Source organism: Camelus ferus, chromosome X, assembly GCF_009834535.1.
Source record: "Camelus ferus isolate YT-003-E chromosome X, BCGSAC_Cfer_1.0, whole genome shotgun sequence".
NCBI lineage: Eukaryota > Metazoa > Chordata > Mammalia > Artiodactyla > Camelidae > Camelus > Camelus ferus.
Window position 1 is genome coordinate 25,688,732 of NC_045732.1, and position 22,597 is coordinate 25,711,328.

Sequence of the window (22,597 nt, forward strand, 5' to 3'; positions counted from 1 at the left end):
CCAAGGAAAATATTAAATCCCTGAATTTAAATACAGCCAGATACTGCCATGCTGGAACTACCATTTTTGCTCAAGTTGTTCCCTCTTCCCAAAATGACCTCACCTATCTTCTCTTGTTTGGCTTATTTTTCAGTTCTCACAATGACAAAGTCTCCCTAGAATTAACATCTGTCCCTCTCTTCTCACCTCATGAGATAGGTATTTCTAATATGTACCACTTCAGCTCTCTGTAAATACCTCCATCAAAGCACTCTCCCCAAGCAGTCTTCTTTTTGTTTACTCACCTGTCTTTATGGAGAGATTATTAGCAACCGAAGAAGTGGAAGGGTGTATTCCATTTCTATATCTTCAGCACTAGGCAGAATGCCTGGTAGCTTGGAAGGCTCAAGGTGTATCTGGTGACTGGATGGATAAAGATCTATAACTAGATTCCAGTTATTGTACAAGGGACAGGGAAGGCTATAAAGCAACGTAAGGTTTGATCTGAAACCAACAAATAAATTGACACTGACTTAGTAGAGAGGTAGTATGCCATGGAGAAGAAATAATCTGAAAACGGGTGCAGGGGTGGCAGTAAGCATGCTGCGCTGCCAGGATGTGGAGGCAGGAATATTTGGAGCTGTGAGACTACGTTGGCAAGTAGGAGATTTCATAGGAGTGGGGATATTTAAGGCCTTAAACAGCAAATAGAGCTGTTCATTTTTGATACACTAGGCAAAAGGAGACCTATTGCTATTACTATTATCCAAAGGAGGTTGTAATGTTTTCACTGAAGTTGCTGAGTCTTGTTGTTCTTGTTGTTATTTTTCCTGAGCCTGTTATGCTGTAATTTCTTTCTGGTCTTGTTCTGTGTGACATAATTAATATGGCTCATTTGGACAGAACTGTTAGGAACAATAATTCAAATTATTATGACCCTACTGACTATGTGACTGTTGTGCAAACATTTAAAGCCAGAGAAAAACTTTGGTAACTGGAAAACCTTAGAAGACATAAGCTTGAAATCACTATGCTTTAGCATCACATAAAGATACAGTCAGTTCTCTGTATCTGTGGGTTCTGCATGCATGGTTTCAACCAATCTCAAATAAAAAGTATTTTTAAAAAATTCCAGGAAGTTCCAAAAAGCAAAACTTGTATTTGTAACATACCAGCAACTATGTACACAGCACTTAAATTATATTAGATACTATAAGTAATCTACAGACGATTTAAAGTTAAAATAGGATGTGCATAGGTTATATGCAAATACTATGTATGCCATTTTATATAAGGGACTTGAATATCTGAGGATTTTGGTATCCATGGGGTCCTAGAACCAATCCCCAGTGAGTATCAAGGGATGACTGTACTAAGTGAGAAAAACAAGGTACTGTTGTTATGAATGTCAAATAATATCTATTTAAGTGAAGGGGCAACTATTTTTGGATGACAAAATATGATCTACTGCAGAAAAAAATACTCTCACTTTCAAAGAAGTCTAATTTTTTCCTTTAAGATACTAGTGAAAGTTTTAGTTTTCAACTAAAATATATAAGAGAAAAAGGCTCTTTAAAACTCCTCTTATACACTTCCCAGCATTATAGACTGTATTTAGTGAAATAAAAAGAGCAACCTTTTACTTAGTAGTTAGCTTCTTAATAATCTGGGCTTCTAATTGTATCTTCCAAATGAGATTCTCAACTTGATGCAACAGGAAAAATTGATTGCTTTCTACTGAAAATGGTTAAATTTTGATAAGTGTGCCTGCCTTCATCACATAATTCCCCACTAAATGAAAAAAATTTTTAAGATGATTTTACTGTGATTTTTATGTCAAAGTTGGAGGCCATATTAAAATTACGAAGTACTTATTCCCAAGTGCTCTGCTGTAGACACAAAAACATGATCAAAGAGGACTGACAACCAACTAACCTCAGGAATTTGAAAAAATATGAATAGGGCTGAATTCAGAAGTATGCTCCATGGAAAGTTCATTTTAAAATATAAATTATTTTAAATCATTTTTTTCTCATGAGAGCAGAAACTATGACAAAGAGAATAGAACACAGAGATATAATGACTTTGACAACTTGGAAAGGAAACAACAATGATGGGTTTAGCCATAAGGCAAGCAGGATATTCTTCCTTATGTATTTCATTCCTCCAACAATTAGGGATATTCATGGCCTGCTCTGATGCAAAATTAAAGTGACATCAAGACTTCCGCAGATAGACTACAATGAAACCACAACTGACTGCTAAACAACCATTGAAGAAAAACACTGGAACCTAGCAAGAAAAATCTTCAACTGGAAACATAAAGAGGGAACCACAGCAGGACGGTAGGAGTGAGTGCTTGCGATATAATAGGGCCCCATACTCCCCGGGTGGGTGACCCAAAAGCTGAAGAATAATTAAGCGGCAGAGGCCTTCCCACAAGAGTGAGAGTTCTGAGCCCCACGTCAGGCTTCCGAGCCCGAGATTCTGGCATTGGGAGGAGGAGATCCCAGGACATCTGGTTTTGAAGGCCAGTAGGGCTTAGCTCCAGGAGCCCCACAGGACTAGGGGAAACAGAGACTTCATTCTCTTGTGAAGCACATACAGAATCTTGCGTGTGCCAGGTCCAAGGGCAGAGGCAGTGATTTCATAGGAACCTGGGCCAGACCTGCCTGCTGGTTTTGGAGGGTCTCCTGGGGGAGGCAGGGGACATAAAAGCTGGGAGTGTTAATCTACATGAGCTTTCCTGGAGGCTGACATCTTGATTGGATCATTAGCACCAAGATCTAGCCCCACCCAAAAACCTGTAGGGAAGCCTCAGGCCAAACAATATACTGAGTGGGAACACAGCCCCACCCATCAGCAGACTTCCTGAGCCATAAATTCCTCTAGACACAGCCCTACCCACCAGAGGTCTAGGACCAAGCTTCACCCAGCAGTGGGCAGGCACCGCTCCTCCTGCCAGGAAACCTGCATAAGCCTCTAGTCCAGCCTCATCTACCAGAGGCAAATACCAGAAATAAGAAAACAATACCAAAGCCTGCGGAAGGAATCCACAAACACAGGCCAGACTCTACACTGGGACCAGCTGGACCCTGGCCCTTGGATGACAAGAGCGAGGAGGGTACTGCTGGGACACATAGGACATCTCCCACAGAGGGCCACCTCTCCAAGGTTGAGAAACATAACTAAGCTACCTAAAAATACAAATAGAAAGATAGACAAAACGAGGCAGCAGAGGAATATCTCCCAGGCCAAGGCACAAGATAAAATCCCAGAAGAAGAAATAAGCGATGAGGAGATTGGCAATTTATCTGAGAAAGAGTTTAGAGTAATGATGGTGAAGATGTTCAGAGAACTCAAGAGGCGTATAGATGCACAGAGTGAAGTTTTTAGCAAAGAGTTGGAAAATATAAAGAATACCCAAATGGAGTTGAAGAATAAAATCACTGAAATGAGTAACACAGTAGAAGGAACCAGGAAGAGACTAAATGAGGCAGAAGAATGGATCAATGAGCTAGAAGAAAGATTAGTGGAAATCACTACTGTAGGACAGAAAAAAGAAAAAAGAATGAAAAGAAATGAGGATAGTTTAAGAGAACTCTGGTACAACATGAAGTGCACTAATATTCACATTATAGGAGTCCTAGAAAGAGAAGAGAGAGAGAAAGGACCTGAGAAAATTTTTGGAGAGATAATAACTGAAAATTTCCCTAACTTGGGAAAGGAAACAATCACCCAAGCCCAGGAAGCGCACAGAGTTCCACGCAGTATCAACCCAAAGGGGAACACACCAAGGCACACAGTCAACAAATTGGCAAAAATTAAGGATAGGGAGAAAATATTAAAATCAACAAGAGAAAAGCAACAAATAACATACAAGGGAACTCCCATAAGGTTATCAGCTGATTTTTCAGCAGAAACTCTACAGGCCAGAAGGGAGGAACTTCTCTAGTCATCAAACCATAAGAAAAGAAAACAAAAAAAAAGAATGAGGGGGGAAAAAAAGACCTACAGAAGATTGTTTTGGCAGTTTGGGGTCTTTTATGGTTCCATATACATTTTGTAATTGTTTGTTCTAGTTCTGGGAAGAATGTTGTGAGTATTTTGACAGGGGTTGCATTGGATCTGTGGATTGCTTTGGGTAGTACGGCCATTTTGATAATGTTGATTCTTCCAATCAAGAGCACAAGAACTCTTTCCATTTCTTTGTGTCATCTTCAGTTTCCTTTATCAATGTTTTACAGTTTTCAGAGTATAGGTAACCTCCTTGGTTAAGTTTATTCCTAGGTATTTTACTGTTTTTTGATGCAATGGAAATGTCTCTGCCAGATAAAATTCTGGTTTTTGAAGTGAAAAAAAAAAAGTGAATGAAGGGCCACAAATGGCAAAATATCCTTCTTTCTTATGGGTGGGTTGTATTCCATTACACATATATACGCTGCATCTTCTTTATCCATTCATCTATTGACGTGCACCTAGGATGCTTCCATACCTTGGCAATTATAAATAATGTTGCTGTTAATAGCAAGGTGTATGTATCTTTTTGAATTAATTCTTATTTTGTGGTTGGCTTTATTCCTTTGATAACTATGTAACTTTAAAAAGTGAAAGCTCTAAACATTCTTAGAAACAATGAACAGTACATACATGTAAATTTTTAAAAATATGTGCAGTATATTGCATGAATGCATTTACATGCAATATACTGTATGTGCGCAGTCAAGCTGTAACAATTCTACCTAATAAAACTGAAAAATGAAGAGGAAAAAAAAACTTCTGCAGATAGATTTTCTCCCAAGGGAGACCTAAGCAGTTACAGTGGAGCTCCCATGGAGTCTCAGAACACATCTTGGCCAAGCATACCTCTGTTCAAGATAGTCAGCCAGGGCTTCGTAAGCTGCTGAAATTGCCAGCTTTGCTAAAACATGATAGTTATTTTATACATTTTCATCAGGAAGATCAAGAAGTTTCCTGAGACAGATGTTCTAAAGGATGCTATTTGAAAGCTCCTTGTTAACTATTCAGAGGAAGGCCAGTGACATGTAGTCTTCTTCCTAAGTGTCAACCCAGAGGTGTCTCTGGTGGCCAACTCCGTTCTCCATGTGCTCGCTCAGTCAATAGTAGTACCTTTACTGTCAGAAAAATCATTTTCATTATACAGAATAAAGTGATTCGACTGCCAAAGGCAATATCTATGACAAAAAACAGCAGTTCTTTTTTCTCTTTTCACAAATAAAATTAAGTATAACAATATGATGAGCTTTAGGAATGATGGAATTCCCTTTCTTTTTTTTTTTTTTTATTTTCTGCATAAGGTTTCAGAATTCCTTTGGTTAATGAATTAGAGTAATTCTTTTATGTAGAAACATTTTGATATAAAACATAGGTGATTTCCAGAAACTTTCATATTTTGAAACTTAAAAAGATAAGATATAAGCAAGTGGTCAAATTAAGCAACTCAATAAAGGCTGTGATAGTGAGGGAGGCCTCATGGTTTCCAGTGGCTTCCAAAATATAAAGTAGTAAATCAAATTTCATTGGGTCCTTACAGAAAACATCATGATAACTCAGTTTCCATCATAAAACTGGGGTAACCAAATGTTTGCTTCTAAGTAATGATAGCCCTGGTAAGAAAATTGCCAATCTTTAGCTTATTCAAAAATCCCAAGACTTTATTAAGCCTAATCAACAAATCTGGAGTTTGAATTCTATTTTTGCATCTCCCTGACAAATCTCTAATTAAAAATACAATGATTTTGAATATCATATTGAGGCAGTGGATTACATTTTAGGACTTCTTGTTTCTAAAGATTAACATGAAAATTCAAGCATCAAGAGAGTCCTCCCCACCTTTTCTAAAAGTTGACAAAGAATTACAGGAAAACTGAGTATAAGCAAAACCTCTGTATATATGTGAGAGATCTTTGATTACACAGGCCTGTGGTGTACACAAACACTCAAGTTTTTGCATTATTTATGAACAAATGAAGTCTTAAAGATCGGCTGACCTTATAACGCTTTTAGCTACTGTACTATTTTCTTTGTGTAACAAGAAGTAAAAATAGTTTATGTTCTGGAAATCCATAATAAAAACTCAAAGGCAGATTGCATTTTGGTTAAGGTATGGATGGTAGATTAGACTACTGCTGAGTAAATATTCATTCCCAACCTTCTCCACCCATACCTAGATGGGAAGAGTATACATCCATGATCCACTGATGTCAGGTTTGGCCATGTGACTTGCTTTTGCCAATGGGGTGTTAGTAGACATGACAAACTGAGACTTCAAATGTACTTGTGTGACTGTGGGCTTGAGCTTGTTCTTCTGCATGTATATTGTATCACTGCCACAAGAAGAGGCTACAAGTAGCCTCTGGAGCAAAGAGGATGAGAGACATATGTAGCCGATTTGGATCCTAACTTCAGCTTGGATCCAAGCCCAAATAAACTCAGTCAAGATTACAAAGCATCAGCCAACTTGCAGAACCATGCGAGAAAAAGAAATACTTGCTGTATGTATTGAATCTGGGCTTTTTAAAAATACAACACAGTTGTGTCAATAGCTAACTGATTCAACAAACTATTCAAAGAACTACACAGGTATTTTTAATCTTCCAGGGCAAAATCTGATTCCATATCTACCCAGGCAAGGTACATTAGATTCATTGCTAGAGTTATTAAACTGAGACTTTAAACAATGTGAAATAACTTGAAAAAAAATTCACTATAAAAAATTTATAATGATTAAAGGAGTGATACAAGATGAGGATATTACACTCGTTAATATATATGCACCCAATATAGGAGCACCTAAGTACATACAAGAATTACTAACAGAGATAAAGGGGGATATTGATGGGAATACAATCATAGTTGGAGATTTTAACACTGCATTAACATCACTAGACAGATCTTCCAGACAGAAAATAAACAAGGCAACAGAGAAATTAAATACTACAATAGAAAAACTAGATTTGGTGGATATTTTCAGAACATTACACCCCCCAAAAATAGGATATACATTCTTTTCAAGTGCACATGGAACATTTTCCAGGATCGATCATGTACTTGGGCACAAAAGAAACCTCAACAATTTTAAGAAGATAGAAATTATCTCAAGCATCTTTACTGACCGCAATGCCATGAAACTGGAAATCAACAACAGAGAAACAAAGGAGAAAAAAAGGAAAGCATGGAGATTAAACAATATGTTATTGAAAAAACAATGGATCAATCAGGAAATCAAAGCTGAAATTAAAAAATACCTTGAGACAAATGATAATGAAAGAACAACCACTCAAAACCTATGGGACACAGCAAAGGCAGTGCTAAGAGGGAAGTTTATAGCGATACAGGCCTTCCTCAAAAAAGAAGAACAATCTCAAATAAACAATTTAACCCACCACCTGAATGAATTAGAAAAAGAAGAACAAAAAGCCCCAAAAAGCAGCAGAAGGAAGGAAATAATAAAGATCAGAGAGGAATTAAATACAATAGAGATTAACAAGACCATAGAAAAAATCAACCAAACCAAAAGCTGGTTTTTTGAAAAAGTAAATAAAATCGACAAACCTCTGGCCAAACTCACAAAGAAGAAAAAAGAGAGAGCACAAATTAGCAAAATAAGAAAGGAAAATGGAGAAATTACAACAAACAAAATAGAAATACAGAATATCATACGAGAATATTATGAAAAACTATATGGAACCAAACTGGATAACCTAGAGGAGATGGACAAGTTTCTGGAAACATACTGTCCACCAAAACTGAATCAAGAAGGATCTGAACACTTGAACAATCCGATCACTAGAAAGGAAATAGAAATAGCAATTAAAAACCTCCCTACAAATAAAAGTCCAGGACCGGACGGCTTCACCGGGGAATTCTACCAAACATACAAAGAAGAACTCATACCAGTCCTTCTCAAACTCTTCCAGACGATTGAAGAGGAGGGAATACTCCCAAACTCATTCTATGAAGCCACCATCACCCTGATACCAAAACCAGGCAAAGACACTACAAAAAAAAGAGAATTATAGGCCAATATCACTGATGAACATAGACGCCAAAATCCTCACCAAAATTTTAGCAAATAGAATCCAACAACACATAAAAAAGATTATACATCATGACCAAGTGGGGTTCATCCCAGGGACACAAGGCTGGTTCAACATACGCAAATCAATCAGTGTAATACATCACATCAACAAGAGAAAGGACAAAAACCACATGATCATCTCAATCGATGCAGAAAAAGCATTTGATAAAATTCAACACCCATTTATGATAAAAACTCTCGCCAAAGTGGGTATAGAGGGAACATATCTCAACATAATAAAAGCTATATATGACAAACCTACAGCCAGCATAGTACTCAACGGTGAAAAACTCAAAAGCTTCCCACTAAAATCTGGGACAAGACAAGGATGCCCACTATCACCACTCCTATTCAACATAGTCCTGGAAGTCCTAGCCACAGCAGTCAGGCAAGAGAAAGAAATAAAAGGGATCCAAATTGGAAAAGAAGAGGTAAAAGTGTCATTATATGCTGATGACATGCTACTATATATAGAAAACCCTAAAAGGTCCACACAAAAGCTACTAGAGCTGATTGAAGAATTCAGCAAGGTAGCAGGTTACAAAATTAACGTTCAAAAATCAGTTGCATTTCTTTACACTAACGATAAATCAACAGAAGAAGAAAGTAAAGAAACAATCCCCTTTAAAATAGCACCCAAAGTAATAAAATATCTGGGAATAAATCTAACCAAGGAGGTGAAAGAATTATACACAGAAATCTATAAACCATTGATGAAGGAAATTAAAGAAGACTTTAAAAAATGGAAAGATATTCCATGCTCTTGGATTGGAAGAATCAATATTGTTAAAATGGTCACACTGCCCAAGGCAATCTACAGATTTAATGCAATCCCTATCCAATTACCCAGGACATATTTCACAGAACTAGAAAAAATCATAATAAAATTCATATGGAACCATCAAAGACCTAGAATTGCCAAAGCATTACTGAAGAGAAAGAAAGAGGCTGGAGGAATAACTCTCCCAGACTTCAGACAATACTATAGAGCTACAGTCAGCAAGACAGCATGGTATTGGTACCAAAACAGACATATAGACCAATGGAACAGAATAGAGAGCCCAGAAATGAACCCACAAACTTTTGGTCAACTCATCTTTGACAAAGGAGGCAAGACTATACATTGGAATAAAGACAGTCTCTTCAGCAAATGGTGTTGGGAAAACTGGACAGCAGTATGTAAAACAATGAAGCTAGAACACTCCCTTACACCATATACAAAAATCAACTCAAAATGGATTAAAGACTTAAACATAAGACAAGATACAATAAACCTCCTAGAGGAAAACATAGGCAAAACATTATCTGACATACATCTCAAAAATTTTCTCCTAGAAGAAATAAAAGCAAGAATAAACAAATGGGACCTAATGAAACTTACAAGCTTCTGCACAGCAAAGGAAACCAGAAGTAAAACAAGAAGACAACCTACGGAATGGGAGAAAATTTTTGCAAATGAAACCGACAAAGGCTTGATCTCCAGAATATATAAGCAGCTCATACGACTCAATAAGAAAAAAATAAACAACCCAATCCAAAAATGGGCAGAAGACCTAAACAAGCAATTCTCCAAGGAAGACATACAAATGATCAAAAGGCACATGAAAAAATGTTCAATATCACTAATTATCAGAGAAATGCAAATCAAAACTACAATGAGGTATCACCTCACACCAGTCAGAATGGCCGTCATTCAAAAATCCACAAATGACAAATGCTGGAGAGGCTGTGGAGAAAGGGGAACCCTCCTACACTGCTGGTGGGAATGCAGTTTGGTGCAGCCACTATGGAAAACAGCGTGGAGATTCCTCAAAAGACTAGGAATAGACTTACCATATGACCCAGGAATCCCACTCCTGGGCTTGTATCCAGAAGGAAATCTACTTCAGGATGACACCTGCACCCCAATGTTCATAGCAGCACTATTTACAATAGCCAAAACATGGAAACAGCCTAAATGTCCATCGACAGGTGACTGGATAAAGAAGAGGTGGTATATTTATACAATGGAATACTACTCAGCCATAAAAACCGACAACATAATGCCATTTGCAGCAACATGGATGCTCCTGGAGAATGTCATTCTAAGTGAAGTAAGCCAGAAAGAGAAAGAAAAATACCATATGAGATCGCTCATATGTGGAATCTAAATAACAAAAACAAAAACAAACAAACAAAAACAAAGCGTAAATACAGGACAGAAATAGACTCACAGACAGAGAATACAGACTTGTGGTTACCGGGGGGTGGAGGGTGGGAAGGGATAGCCTGGGATTTCAAAATTGTAGAATAGATAAACAAGATTACACTGTATAGCACAGGGAAATATACACAAAATGTTATGATAACTCACAGAGAAAAAAATGTGACAATGAGTGTGTATATGTCCATGAATGACTGAAAAATTGTGCTGAACACTGGAATTTGACACATTGTAAAATGATTATAAATCAATAAAAAATGTAAAAAAAAATATGCAAATTAGCAAGCATTTACACTAAAATGCATATAAATTTCAATTACCTTATACCATCAACAATATGTTGTTTTATATGTTAAAATACATATAAATTTTAGTTCTCTTATACCATCAACAATATGTTCATCCTGACATTCACCAAATATTTTTTAATGTCTATTATAAAGTAGCAGGCACGTGTGAGCATCGAGACCCCTAACCAGGTGTGCACAAGGAGTGGTCGTGGTAACAGTTCAATAAGCAGAGGGAAGAAGACCCATCTAGGAACTTTCTGACACATTCACCTCATCACCTTTATCTCATAGTGTCTCCATTGGTTACTATATTCTTCCCTGCTGACTTGACTAATTCTAGAAGTTTTACTACTATTACTGTTCACTATATTTCAATACCTCTTTTTTACTACTTCCTTTTTTTATAGCATTTTAAGTGAAGTGTCACCAGGGAGAAAATTCTCCCAGAGAAGCTACCTTTCTAATTTAGAGCAACTTGGTTCCTGGGAATAGAAAGAAAGAATGGTAAAATATTCAAATTTTTACCACTATGCTCTGTGAAATGTATGTTCGACACCTTTCAAGCAATTCACTTAGCTTAGCTGTGCCTCAGTTTCTTCCCTCATTCGTCCGATGGGGAAAAGAGTAATATATACCCACACTCCTCAGCATTGAGATGATCAAACGATGTGCCTGAAAACACTAAAGTAATGTAAGTCATTTTTCCTCTATTTAGGGGCAGTTTTCAGCCATATCAAATCTTCTCCTTACAAAAAAACCTGCCTTTTTCTATTTCAGTAATGTATCTCTTGTACAGAGTCTTCAACTAAGGAAAAAAGCATTTCCTCTTTACAAAAGCAAAGAAAAAATTTCATGTGGAAATTTTTTTTCCTAAATTTCTGTTGTAGCACCACCATTATGGATATGCTTGATTGTGTGTTTATTGCTACACAATGGTGCAAATGGTCCAAAATAGACCTTGTCAAGGAACAGACTGCTGTTATGATTGATATGCTTGCACCAGGGTTGCAAGTGTTTCATAAAATATGTATGTTGTTTTCTTTTACTTGGTTTTCCTCTCTTTAATTTCTCCATGTTTTTGTTTGAAGTTGATGGGTCTAATTCAGCTTGGTCACTGCTACATGACCTTTCTTTCTTGGTGTCTGTCTTTGAGTTATTTATCCAGGCATCAGTCCAAGAATCAGGAAAAGGAAACAAAAACTAGTTTCATTCAAATAGTAAATGGTTTGGCATCGTAGAAGTATAAAAGGAAACAGTTGGTTAAAATCATTTTGAGATTTTAAAATATTATCTCTGTATTATATACTTCTCTATATATATTTTATTATCTATATATCCTATACCTCACTGCCATGAATATCTCACAGATTTCTTACTGTTTAGCTAAATTCTTCAACACCTTTAAAAATATCAAATCATAAAAACTGAGTTGCTAAGATAAAATTCATATCTAAAGATCTATATTAAAACTAAAGTTTAATAGTAAATACTTTTATTTAGAAGCCCAATGTTATAAATAACTTCCTTAAAATGATAATAAATGTACATATGGCTCAACAGTCATCAAAACATTAAATGTAGATGTAATGGAACCTGATATTTAATAATTCTGGAGAGTTTCTTAAGTTTTGGAAAAGCATGACTCAAAGCCATAAAGAAGTTAATTACTTCAAAGCTTGTTGCTTCATTCTGAGAAAATAAATTTTTAAATATCATACTCATCCTAAGGCTCAGCTGGTATCTTACATTATACATAATATGATGGCAACAGGCCCCATAAACTACGTACCACTGAAATTATAATGTAATTTCTCTCTAATGTAAACACCAAATATTACACATTAATCACAATATGCTTTGCCATCAGTTTCACATTTGCATATAAGTACAATGCACACATTTTCTTTTCTTTTAAATAGATTTTAGGTGCATTAAAAATGCATTATGCTTGTAGACATTGACATTTTTAAAAGCTTTTCAAATTGAAATCAAATTAGAAAAAAAACAGTTAATATTCGTTTTAATAGGAACACAAATTTCTCAGTCTAGAAAAGCCGATAATGAGTTGTTCTACTTTGCCATCATAATGTACATTTAATGTGTTGTCCTTCACATAGCAACTTGATGCCACCATCAACAGAACATACGCTTTGTGCTGTTTTGCAAGTGGTGAAATGAGTTTTTCTGAAGCAAATATAGTACAGAACTGAACTTCACCAAATTCTCTAGACACCATAATGAGAGTTACTGAGTATATAGGTTTAACTCTTTATAGAATAAATTTATTCATTACTTTATTATACTTGTAGTTTAACAATATTATGAGTGGATTAATTTATTCACCAACACTGAATAAGAACTTATCATCTCTGCTAATTAAGAGTAAAAATGTTTATTGGATATTTATTGGAATTATAAACTCTGGCACCAAAATAATAATTTCTATATATATGCACAATAGAATTATTGGTGACTAAATTATTTTCTATATATTCTAAATATTATACAATGAGTATGCTTTTCTACCCATTCTATAAGTGTTGGATTGCCTTCACATTTTTTATCTCACTCTGTACTCTCTTCCTTGCCAATCTCATTTATGTTCATTGCTTCCATTTTCAAATACCTGCTCGTGACTTCAGATGTGAACCTCAAGCCCAGACCTCTCCTCTAATATTCAGCTTCATATGTATTTCTACTTTCCTGACATCTCCACTTGAATATTCATCAAAAGTGCTTCAAACACAGCCCTCTTTAAATTGAACTCACCACCCTACCACCAAATTACATCCATTCTTATCCTTCCCGCTCTTGGTAAATTGTACACTTGAAGAATCCCCAATCTCAGTAGGTGATGCAACTATGAAAGCAGGCACACAGGCCATGGATATAAGCAGGCATTTTTGACATTATGATCTCCTACACCATCCATGTGCAAACTAGCACACGAGTCCTGCAAATTCTACCCGTACATGGCTTTCTAATCCATCCAAATTTCTCCATCTCTAATGTCACAATACTGGAATACTGTATAAGTATCCGAAATTCTTTTTCCTACGTGTTTTTTCCTTGTTTTCTTTGCTTCCCTTAATCTGTTTTCTACATTTCAGCCACAGTGATCTTTACAAATTGTTTATCTGAGCAGGTCATTCACCCGCTCTAAAACTTTAAGTGGTTTTATTTTGCATCTAAGAAGAAACCCAAACTTCACTACCCCCTCCCCATTGACTTTTACACTCAAGCCAAAGTGGTCATCTTCCAGTCCACTGAGTGTACCAACTTTATTCTTCAATCAGACCTTTGCATAGGCGGTTCCCTTAAGGAACAGTCTTCAAACCTCAACCCATCCTTGTTACTCTAACTTACATATACCCCTTTTTCTAGGTTAAGGCAGCCTTCCCAAACTTACTGAATCAGATAGTATCTCACTATTTTATCTCCCTGTCCTTCTCCTTCATAACGTTTAACAATGTGCAATAAATGTATATATGTGTCTATTGGATTTACATCTGTCTCTTCCACTAGATAATAAGCTCTACGAAGGCAGCGGTCGGCCCACATTTTGCTCACCATTTTATTCTCAGCTCCCAACACAGTGCGTAGCCACATTATTTACCAATAAATAACTGCTGAATTAAGGCATATAATGTTCTGTATTCAGAAAAAATATTAGAGTCGGAATGAAATATATGAAGTCAAATTGGTATACAAAGTGCATAAAATCAGAACATGTTCATTTGCTATAAGAATGCATAAATCCAACTTTGAGATTCAACTTTTGACTTGAATGACAAAGACAATTAATTGTTCACCAGATAAAAACAACATAGTTTCTCTTAAATAAAAGAGCTAAGCTAAGAGCATAATTCCTATGGGTCTTTTCAACTGAATACTTAAGATGATTCTATCATGAATAATGTCCTTACAGTAAATATCATGTTAATTTTTTCTTTATAATGACTTTAATACTAGTTTATAATGGGGACTAATTTTTTAAACCATCATTTTGCTTATCAAGAAAAAACAAAGAAAAGAACAGGCTAAAACAGAAAGTACTGAACAGGGTTGAATGCAATACGTAAAACTAAATAAAGCTGCTTATCTACTGTCAAGGGGTCTTTGCCACATCTGACCAAAAAAAAAAAAAAAAAAAAAAAAAAAAAAAACTCTAACACCCCTCTTCCCTATCTCTTGTTTAATCTAAGCCTTTGGTATCTTCATGACTTTGATCAAGTTCCTGTTTTAGTAACTAAAGAATAAATGGATGAATGAAAGCTTCTTAATCTTATGAGCCTCAGTTCCTTTGCCTATATAATCCAATAAACAAAACCTATAACCCAGGTGAAGTACAATAATGGGCACAGCACACTTCCTTGAACACAGTGGGTCCTCAATAAATAAACAATTATTACTATTTTATTTTAAAATATTTGCCCTTCCTCCTTACTCTTTCCCCTCATATCCTTGTGGCTCAATAACAGATCAAGTTTTAGAGAATAGGGTGGGGAAACCTGCGTGCCCCATTCTATAATTCAAGACACACCTTAGATTTAAAAAGTTTGGGAAACTAGGCTAATTAAATTTTTCCATTCACAACCACTTCTTTCTTAGGATACTTCTCAGTCGTCTTGTAGTAGTTGATAACCTGTCTTCCCTTTCTTACCTGCCCCAGGAGTGCACATACATACACTGAGGGAGTTAGTTCTAACATTCCCCTAAGAGTGAAGATTAAAAAAAAAAAAAAAAAAAAAAAACCTCTTAACTGATCAGATTTTGAATGCTCCAAATACCCGAGTATTTGGTATTGCTAGCAGCCATCAGGCACAACTGTTTCAAAAAAGGTAAAAACAAACAACAGTGAAAAAACCCACAAGCCATAGCATCAGAGACTTAAAGACGTTTCATTCTAAATTTAGTACAGTATATGCAAATTGGGAGTTGCAGTTACTTTTATGGTCAGAAATGCTGCAATCTTCTTTTTTTTTCTATGTAGGATAGGCAGAATTTTAAGATTACCCCCAATGGCTCACAATCCTGTTTAATCCCCTTGCATTGAGTGCAGGAGGGACCTGTGAATGTGATAGGACATCACTCCATGATTAGGTTATGTTACAAGGCACAGCTGACTTTAAGAAAAGGAGATTATCTGTGATGGATCTGACATAATCAAGTGAGCCCTTAAAAGGGGCAAGACTCCTTCTCCCTGGTGAAAAGGATTCAAAGTGCCTGCAATTCTACATGAGGCAGATTCTTCCGTGCTGGCTTTGAAAATAGAGAGGGCCATGTGGCAAGGAACACAATCAAGTTCTAGAAGCTAAAAATGGCCCCTGTCTGACAGCCAGTAAGAAAACAGAAACCTCAGTACTACAATCACAAGGAACCTGATTCTGCCAAGAACCTGAATCCTTGAAGTGGATCCTTGCCCAGAGCCTCCTAATAAGAATGCAGCCCAGCCAAAAAGACATCTTGAAAGTGGAGACCTGAGCAGAAAACACAAATGAACTATACCTAGACTACTGCCCAACAAAATTGGGAGATAATAAATGGGTGTTAGTTTTTTTAAGCAACTGAGTTTGTAATAACTTACTATGCAGCAATGGAAAATCAACCCACTGGGTTTCTCAAAGGATGCATCAAGACTGATTTTTAGGACTTTCTCAAAGTTTCAACCCAATAAATATTTCTAAACTACTAGTAACTTGTAAAGTTTACAGAATATTTTCTCATATACACTTTTATTTAATCATCTCACCAAACTCAGTAAAAAGAATATCCTTAGAATTTTTTTTTAAATAGAGTCTCATATAGGGTAATTTTATTGCTCAAGATCACAAAGGCACACAGTGTAATGATGCCTAAAATTTAAAACAAGGCAAGGTATAATTAAGTAATGATGCTCTTAAAAGTGTGAGGCCAGAATCAGTATTAAACACTAAAGACTATCCAGGACTGGGGCTGGAGTGAGACAAGTGAGCTATTCACCTTGAGCTCAAAATTTAAGGTAAGGAGGGGACCAAAAAATCTCAGTTATCATGATAAATTACATCTCAATTCAATATTTTAAAAAATCAAAATAAATGCCAAAATCCATGATAAGAAAATATCACTTTTAAATAAAAACACAATCCACTGGCTAAAAATAGGGTTAGACAAGTGAGGCACTTACTCTCAAGGTTGTACAAGTGCAGGGTCAGATCCTGTCTTTATTTAAAACTTTGATGTTTTTATTTATTTACTTGATTATTTAAAATAAAGAAAATTTATTTATTTTATCACTCACCTCACCTTAGTCCCGGTCCTGACTCAGTAACATGTACCCTTTGACACTTCCTTATCTTCTATTTACTAGGAGGTATTAATACATTCTATTACTGAAATAAACTCTCTACTCAGTTATCTTGGTTGCCTGGCAAGTGGCGAAGTTAAGTGTTCCAAACTATAATTCTCTTAATCTGACAAAGGGACTCCTGGCTGTCAGTCTTAGCATAGTATCACAGGTATTAGGCTCACTGAAGACAGGGCATCCATTCCTCTAATATGTCCTGTTTCTCCTTAACAACATTATCTTGGCTGGAGCTGATGTCTGAGAGAATGAAGCAAGGGGATGAGGAAGCCTTCAGAAATTCTCCTTCATTGGCAGTGTGACCACTGAAATGTTTGCAATGGTACTGGAAGTAGCAGGCGTAAGTGTGGACAATTTGTCCAAGTTGGACTGTAACAGAAAGTAAAGGTGAACAAAGTCTTCAGCCACTGAAAGGCTCAAGTTACTGTCTGGGGTCAAATCACTCAAGACGACTTCTGCTTGAGAAGGCATTATTATACCATTCCGGGAGAAGCAGGAGGGGCAGAAGGACAGAGGGAGAGGGAGGCTATAATTGATAAAGATTCTAAAATAGTTCTAACAGCTGGTTTATGACTTAAGACTCCTTACCCACAGTTTGATTGTCTTTGCTCTATAACAGTCTATATTTCCAAGCTTATTAATTTAGAAACAGGTCCCAAAATGTTACCTATTCAAGAAATATTCATTCAAAAATCTAAATATTTAATTACTAACAAGTGAAATGAGAGGTTGGAAAAATTATTTTAATAAATTGAGACAACATATTAGCATATTTATTCAAATAAATCAGATATTTTTGCCTTGACTACATTCACAGAGTCCTGATATGAAGTCCACTAGGACAGCTCTATATTGAATGTTTGTGAACCCAGAGGAAAGAGTGCCACAGTTTGTGTTTTACATCTACATTCGTATAAGCTAAGATAGTAATAACACTTATACTACTGGTCATATCCACGTTAGAACTTATAAACTAAAAAAAAATTAAACTCAACTAGCTTAATGACTGGTTAGTTATATAGAAAGAACACAGAAATGGTACCCCCTTCAAAGAAAGCTAGCTTTGAAAAAATCATAGTTAAATTTTCTATATCTTCTAAAATTACAACTATCTGTAGTCACAAATAACATGTCATGTGACCAACGCTAGAGCCTAAACATTGATTATTCTAATGCTGTTCACTGATAATCATTAATAACAGATGAATTATTCCACCAGTTATTAACTGGTTTAGTTCTCAAACAAGATTTTGTTGTTATTTAAAATTACAAAAAATATAAAACAATTTTGGGCTAAAGAGTTTTCTGATAGTGATTAGACAAAGAGAGATTAAGTTTTCTTTATCTATCTCTCTAGGCAGTAAAATGGGGCCACTGCAAAGCTTACCTCAAGAAAACAAAACAGAGGATAATAGAAGGTTCTACCTATAAATATATTTCAGCTAATAATCTGAAAAAGAATGACAGAATTAGAGAATTACAACTCAGCAGCCCCTAATGGATTAACAGATGGCAGTGAGGATCCTCAGTGACTGCCAACATCACCACAAAGGAAACTACAGACCTTATGTATCCCGTAATAGAATTGGAGTATCACCTCTAGAGTGGTTTTGTCAACAAATAGTATTGGAACTCACTATGTTAACAGATAAAGAAGAGAAAGCATTTGATCATGTGCAAGACTAAATAAAAAACCTCAGATTAAAAACTGAACACCAGTCCATGGTAATAACTTTTAGAAAAGCTTATATTAGAATTTCCATATAAAGTCAAAAGCAAACATATCTAAGTGTGAAATGTTAGAAACATTCCCAGTAAAGTTCGAAGAGGACATGGAGGTATGGTACCTATTCTACTGTTCAAACCTAGACTGGATTGGATAGCCAGTATACAGTTGTACACAGGAATACCAAAATAAAAGTTATAAATAATGAAAAGAAAGATAATGTAATTCTCTAATTAAAATCTCCAAAGAAATCAGCTGCCCAAAACTCAAATATATAAGGAACTCCAGAAAGCTGGTATAGAAGATCACTATAGCAAAATCAGGACTCTTAGCATACAAAATAAATAACTAATTAGAATATGTAATGGAAAAATACACCATTCAAAACAGCAGTGATATCCAAAATATACCTAAAAGGTGAACTATCAAATAGGTACATAATCTTTACAGAAGCAAATATTTTAAAAATTACTGATAAACTTAGGTAAAAGAAGTCTCAAATAAAGCAATATGTTATGCTTATTCATGGTGGGTAAAATATTGTACAGACGTTGATTTTCCTTAAATTATTTACAGATTTACGCCTTACCTGATGAGCTCCGTGTCACGTCAGCAGAGAAGTAGCTCAGCACCTACAAGGCGTCAAGGTAAGACATGGAGTGAGGACTGACAGGAGAACCCACTCCAAAACAAGCAGCCACACAGAGCCCCCTACTGTGAGTCTCGGGAGGTCTCAGACATGGCCGCTAGGCTGGAGTTCCCCTTTACGTCCTACTGTGGGTTTCTGAGGGAAATGAGAACCTTGGTCTGAGGCCAGCTGACTCGGCTCAGCAGAAGTCCCAGGCCCTGTCAGGAGTCAGGAAAGACCGCTGAGTGAGCTCTGCGTGATTCCTTCACCTCCCCACGGCCAGAACAGAGAAGGAAGCCCCCAGAACCCCACACCTGCTGTAACACTGGGACGCTCAGGTGGGCATGGCCGGAAGTGCTCTCCCTGACTTCCGCCACACCAACTGAGGAGCCGGAGGCTTCGGTCTGAGAGGTGTGGCCTCCTATCGGCAGAGGGAGGAGTCCCAGGATCGAACAGATGTAAAGGTGTGTAATCTTTGTTAGAACTGAAAGGACACACTCCTCCCAGGACTGAGGCGGCCCCACAGACTCCCGCCCTATCCTGAAATGCGCCACCCACACCGGCAACTCCGAGTGGCTCAAGTGTGGCTGTTAGGCCCAACGGCCCCCCGCCCACTTCCGCCGGGAGAATTTGTGGGATGGGAAGCCTTGGTCTGAAGGGACAGTCTCAATTCAGCAGAGGGAGGAGTCAAAGGATTGGTCAGGAGTCAAGTTTAGTATCCTGGGTTAGAACTGAGGTGATAAGGCCCTGCAGAACAGAGATAGCCCACAGAGTTCCGCCCGCCTCTGTCTCGTGGGTTCCTAAAACAGTACCCTTAAGGGAAACAGCGGAGGCAGATTTTCTTGGATCCAAGGTAGAAGAATCTCTCTACCTCGGCTGTGTGCACCATCTCTCCCTCTGTCTTCTAGGGTGACCTCTTCAGCAAACTAATTGCTTGAACTCCTGCCTGCTGTCCCTGACAGGAGTCATCATGCCTCGAGGTCATAAGAGTAAGCTCCGTGCTCGCGAGAAACGCCGCCAGGCCTGTACTGAGATCCAGGGTCTGGAGGATGCTCAGGCTACCGCTGCAGCAGCAGGAGAGTCTCCCTCCTCGTTCTGTCCTCCCTTCGAGGACAGACCTCAGAATGTACCTGCTGCTGGGACACCTAGCATTCCTCAGGCGGCTCAGGGAACCTCCAGTGCTACTGCAGCTGTGTCGTGCACCAATTCAGGTGAAGGTGCCAATGGCCAAAAGGAGGAAAGCTCAAAATCCTCCAAGGGCACCGAAGGCTCACAAAGAGATCCTTTAAACAAGCAGGTGGTTTTGCTGGTGCAGTTTCTGCTGCAGAAGTATCAAAAAAAAGAGCCAATTACGAAGGCAGACATGCTGAAGTTTGTTATCAAAAGGTCCAAGTGTCATTTCAAGGAGATCCTCAAGAGAGCCTCTGAGCACATGGAGCTAGCCTTTGGTGTTGATTTGAAGGAAGTGGATCCCACCAGGCACTGCTATGCCCTTGTCAGCAAACTAGATCTCACCTTCGATAGCACGATAGATGAAGAAGAAATCATGCTCAAGACCGGCCTCCTGATGATTGTGCTGGGTGTGGTCTTCATGAAGGGCAACTGTGCCCCAGAAGAAGCGGTCTGGGAAGTGCTGAATATAATGGGTGTATATGCTGAGAGGAAGCACTTCATCTATGGGGAGCCCAAGAAGGTCATCACCGAAGATTTGGTGCAGCTCAAGTACCTGCAGTACCGCCAGGTGCCTGACAGTGATCCTCCCCGCTATGAGTTCCTGTGGGGCCCGAGGGCCCATGCTGAAACCAGCAAGATGAGAGTGCTGGAATTTTTAGCCAAGGTTCATGATACGGTCCCCAGTGCCTTCCCATCCTGCTATGAAGAGGCTGTGAGAGATGAGGAAGAGAGAGCCCGAGCACGAGCAGCAGCCAGGGCTGCCATTGCCAGCGTGCGCTCCGGGGCCATGGCCAGCAACTTCCCCGAGGCTAAGTGAAGTTCAAGGCCGGTTCTTCTTTACTTTTTTGGTTGAAAAAAGGTGTGTCAGTCGTCTAATGGTGGAGGGCCAGGGTGGGACTGGAAAGGGTATATCATCCCTGTGTTCCAGCTGTATATTGCTAACTCGCAATTTTACTTTTTTTTTTTTTTTTTTTTTTTTTAGGTTATATTTCAAACAGTGAAGTCTGAGGATTGTTTTCCTTGTGGAAAAAGCAGTAACATTCTAAGTGGTGGATGCCCAGAATGGGTCTGGAGGCAACCCAGTGCAAATCATCTTTGTGCTTCTATTCTATATGGTAAACTTAGAGTTTAATCTTTTCCTTTTTTTCTTTTCCTTTCCTTTCTTCACTTCTCTTTTCTTCCTCCCTCCCTTCCCCCTTCCCCTTCCTGTCCTTCTTTCCTTTTGTTATAGTTTAAATGTTGTTTCTTTAGTAGAAGGTGCAAATTTGTGATTTTGGTTACATATTTATTAGATTTAAGTTAATAGGTATAAGATGAGTTTTATCTTGTAAAACAAGTTGGGAAACCTTTCATATTTACTGAACTAGAACAACAAAACATGGCATGGTAATAGGCATTTCTTTGGAAATGTGAAAAACTTTCACGGTAAAATTATTGGGATCAAAAGAATAGGAGAAAAGTAAAAAATGTGCAGTTTTTCTTTCCCTTATCCATTTTAATCTGCTGTCTGGTAAAAATAAAAGATATATACCTGGATTTGCTTATCTTATTAAAGAATGCAGGAGAAATAAAATGTTTACAAACTAGCAATCATGGTCACTGGCTCGTTCATTCCCCAAATATTAATTGAGCATCTGCTCTCTGAAAGTTATTGTGTTAGAGATGGTGAAACTAGGATACACAGCTCCCCTGCCTTCAGAATTCTACAGTCAAGGAGCAGTAATTATACAGAGAACGTGGTGAAATAGCCTCTACGACCTAAAGGACAAGTAAGAAGCAGTCAGGAGGTAAGGGGGCAGGAAGGAGGTTGGGAGAAGTGGGAAGGGGAGAGTGTCCGGCTGAAAACAATGAAGTACAGATTCTCTGGGGATCCGCAATTTGGGGTTTTGAGAAAATAGAAGTCTCTCAGTGAGATATCCTGTTGATTTAAGCTGGGTGGTTGGCTAGATGAGGCTGTGGGACTGGTGAGCAGAGGTGTTCTCAGCACTGACGGACAAAATCCTGGAATGCAAATTGGCTCTTAAGAGCTACTTTAGTATCATCAGTAAGCCAGAGGAAAAGCTCCTCCTCGGGCAGAAATGGAAGGTGTCCTGTGCTCTTGTTCACATGCAACTGAACACAGAGCACAGTCTAATTGTTTTGTGCACAGGATCT

At 37.7% G+C, this 22,597-nt stretch overlaps 1 protein-coding gene across 1 annotated transcript in view; it reads left to right on the plus strand.

Annotated features, from left to right (window-relative positions):
- Positions 1 to 22,030, plus strand: part of LOC102505004 (melanoma-associated antigen B18) — a 92,714-nt gene extending 70,684 nt beyond the window's left edge. Inside the window, exons 2-4 of the mRNA XM_032475416.1 lie at positions 19,219 to 19,289; positions 20,179 to 21,302; positions 21,426 to 22,030. Of these exons, the coding sequence (XP_032331307.1) occupies positions 20,241 to 21,260 (1,020 nt within the window). The 5' untranslated portion in view covers positions 19,219 to 19,289; positions 20,179 to 20,240 and the 3' untranslated portion in view covers positions 21,261 to 21,302; positions 21,426 to 22,030. The remainder of the gene's footprint in view (positions 1 to 19,218; positions 19,290 to 20,178; positions 21,303 to 21,425) is intronic.
- Positions 22,031 to 22,597: the final 567 nt, after the last annotated feature.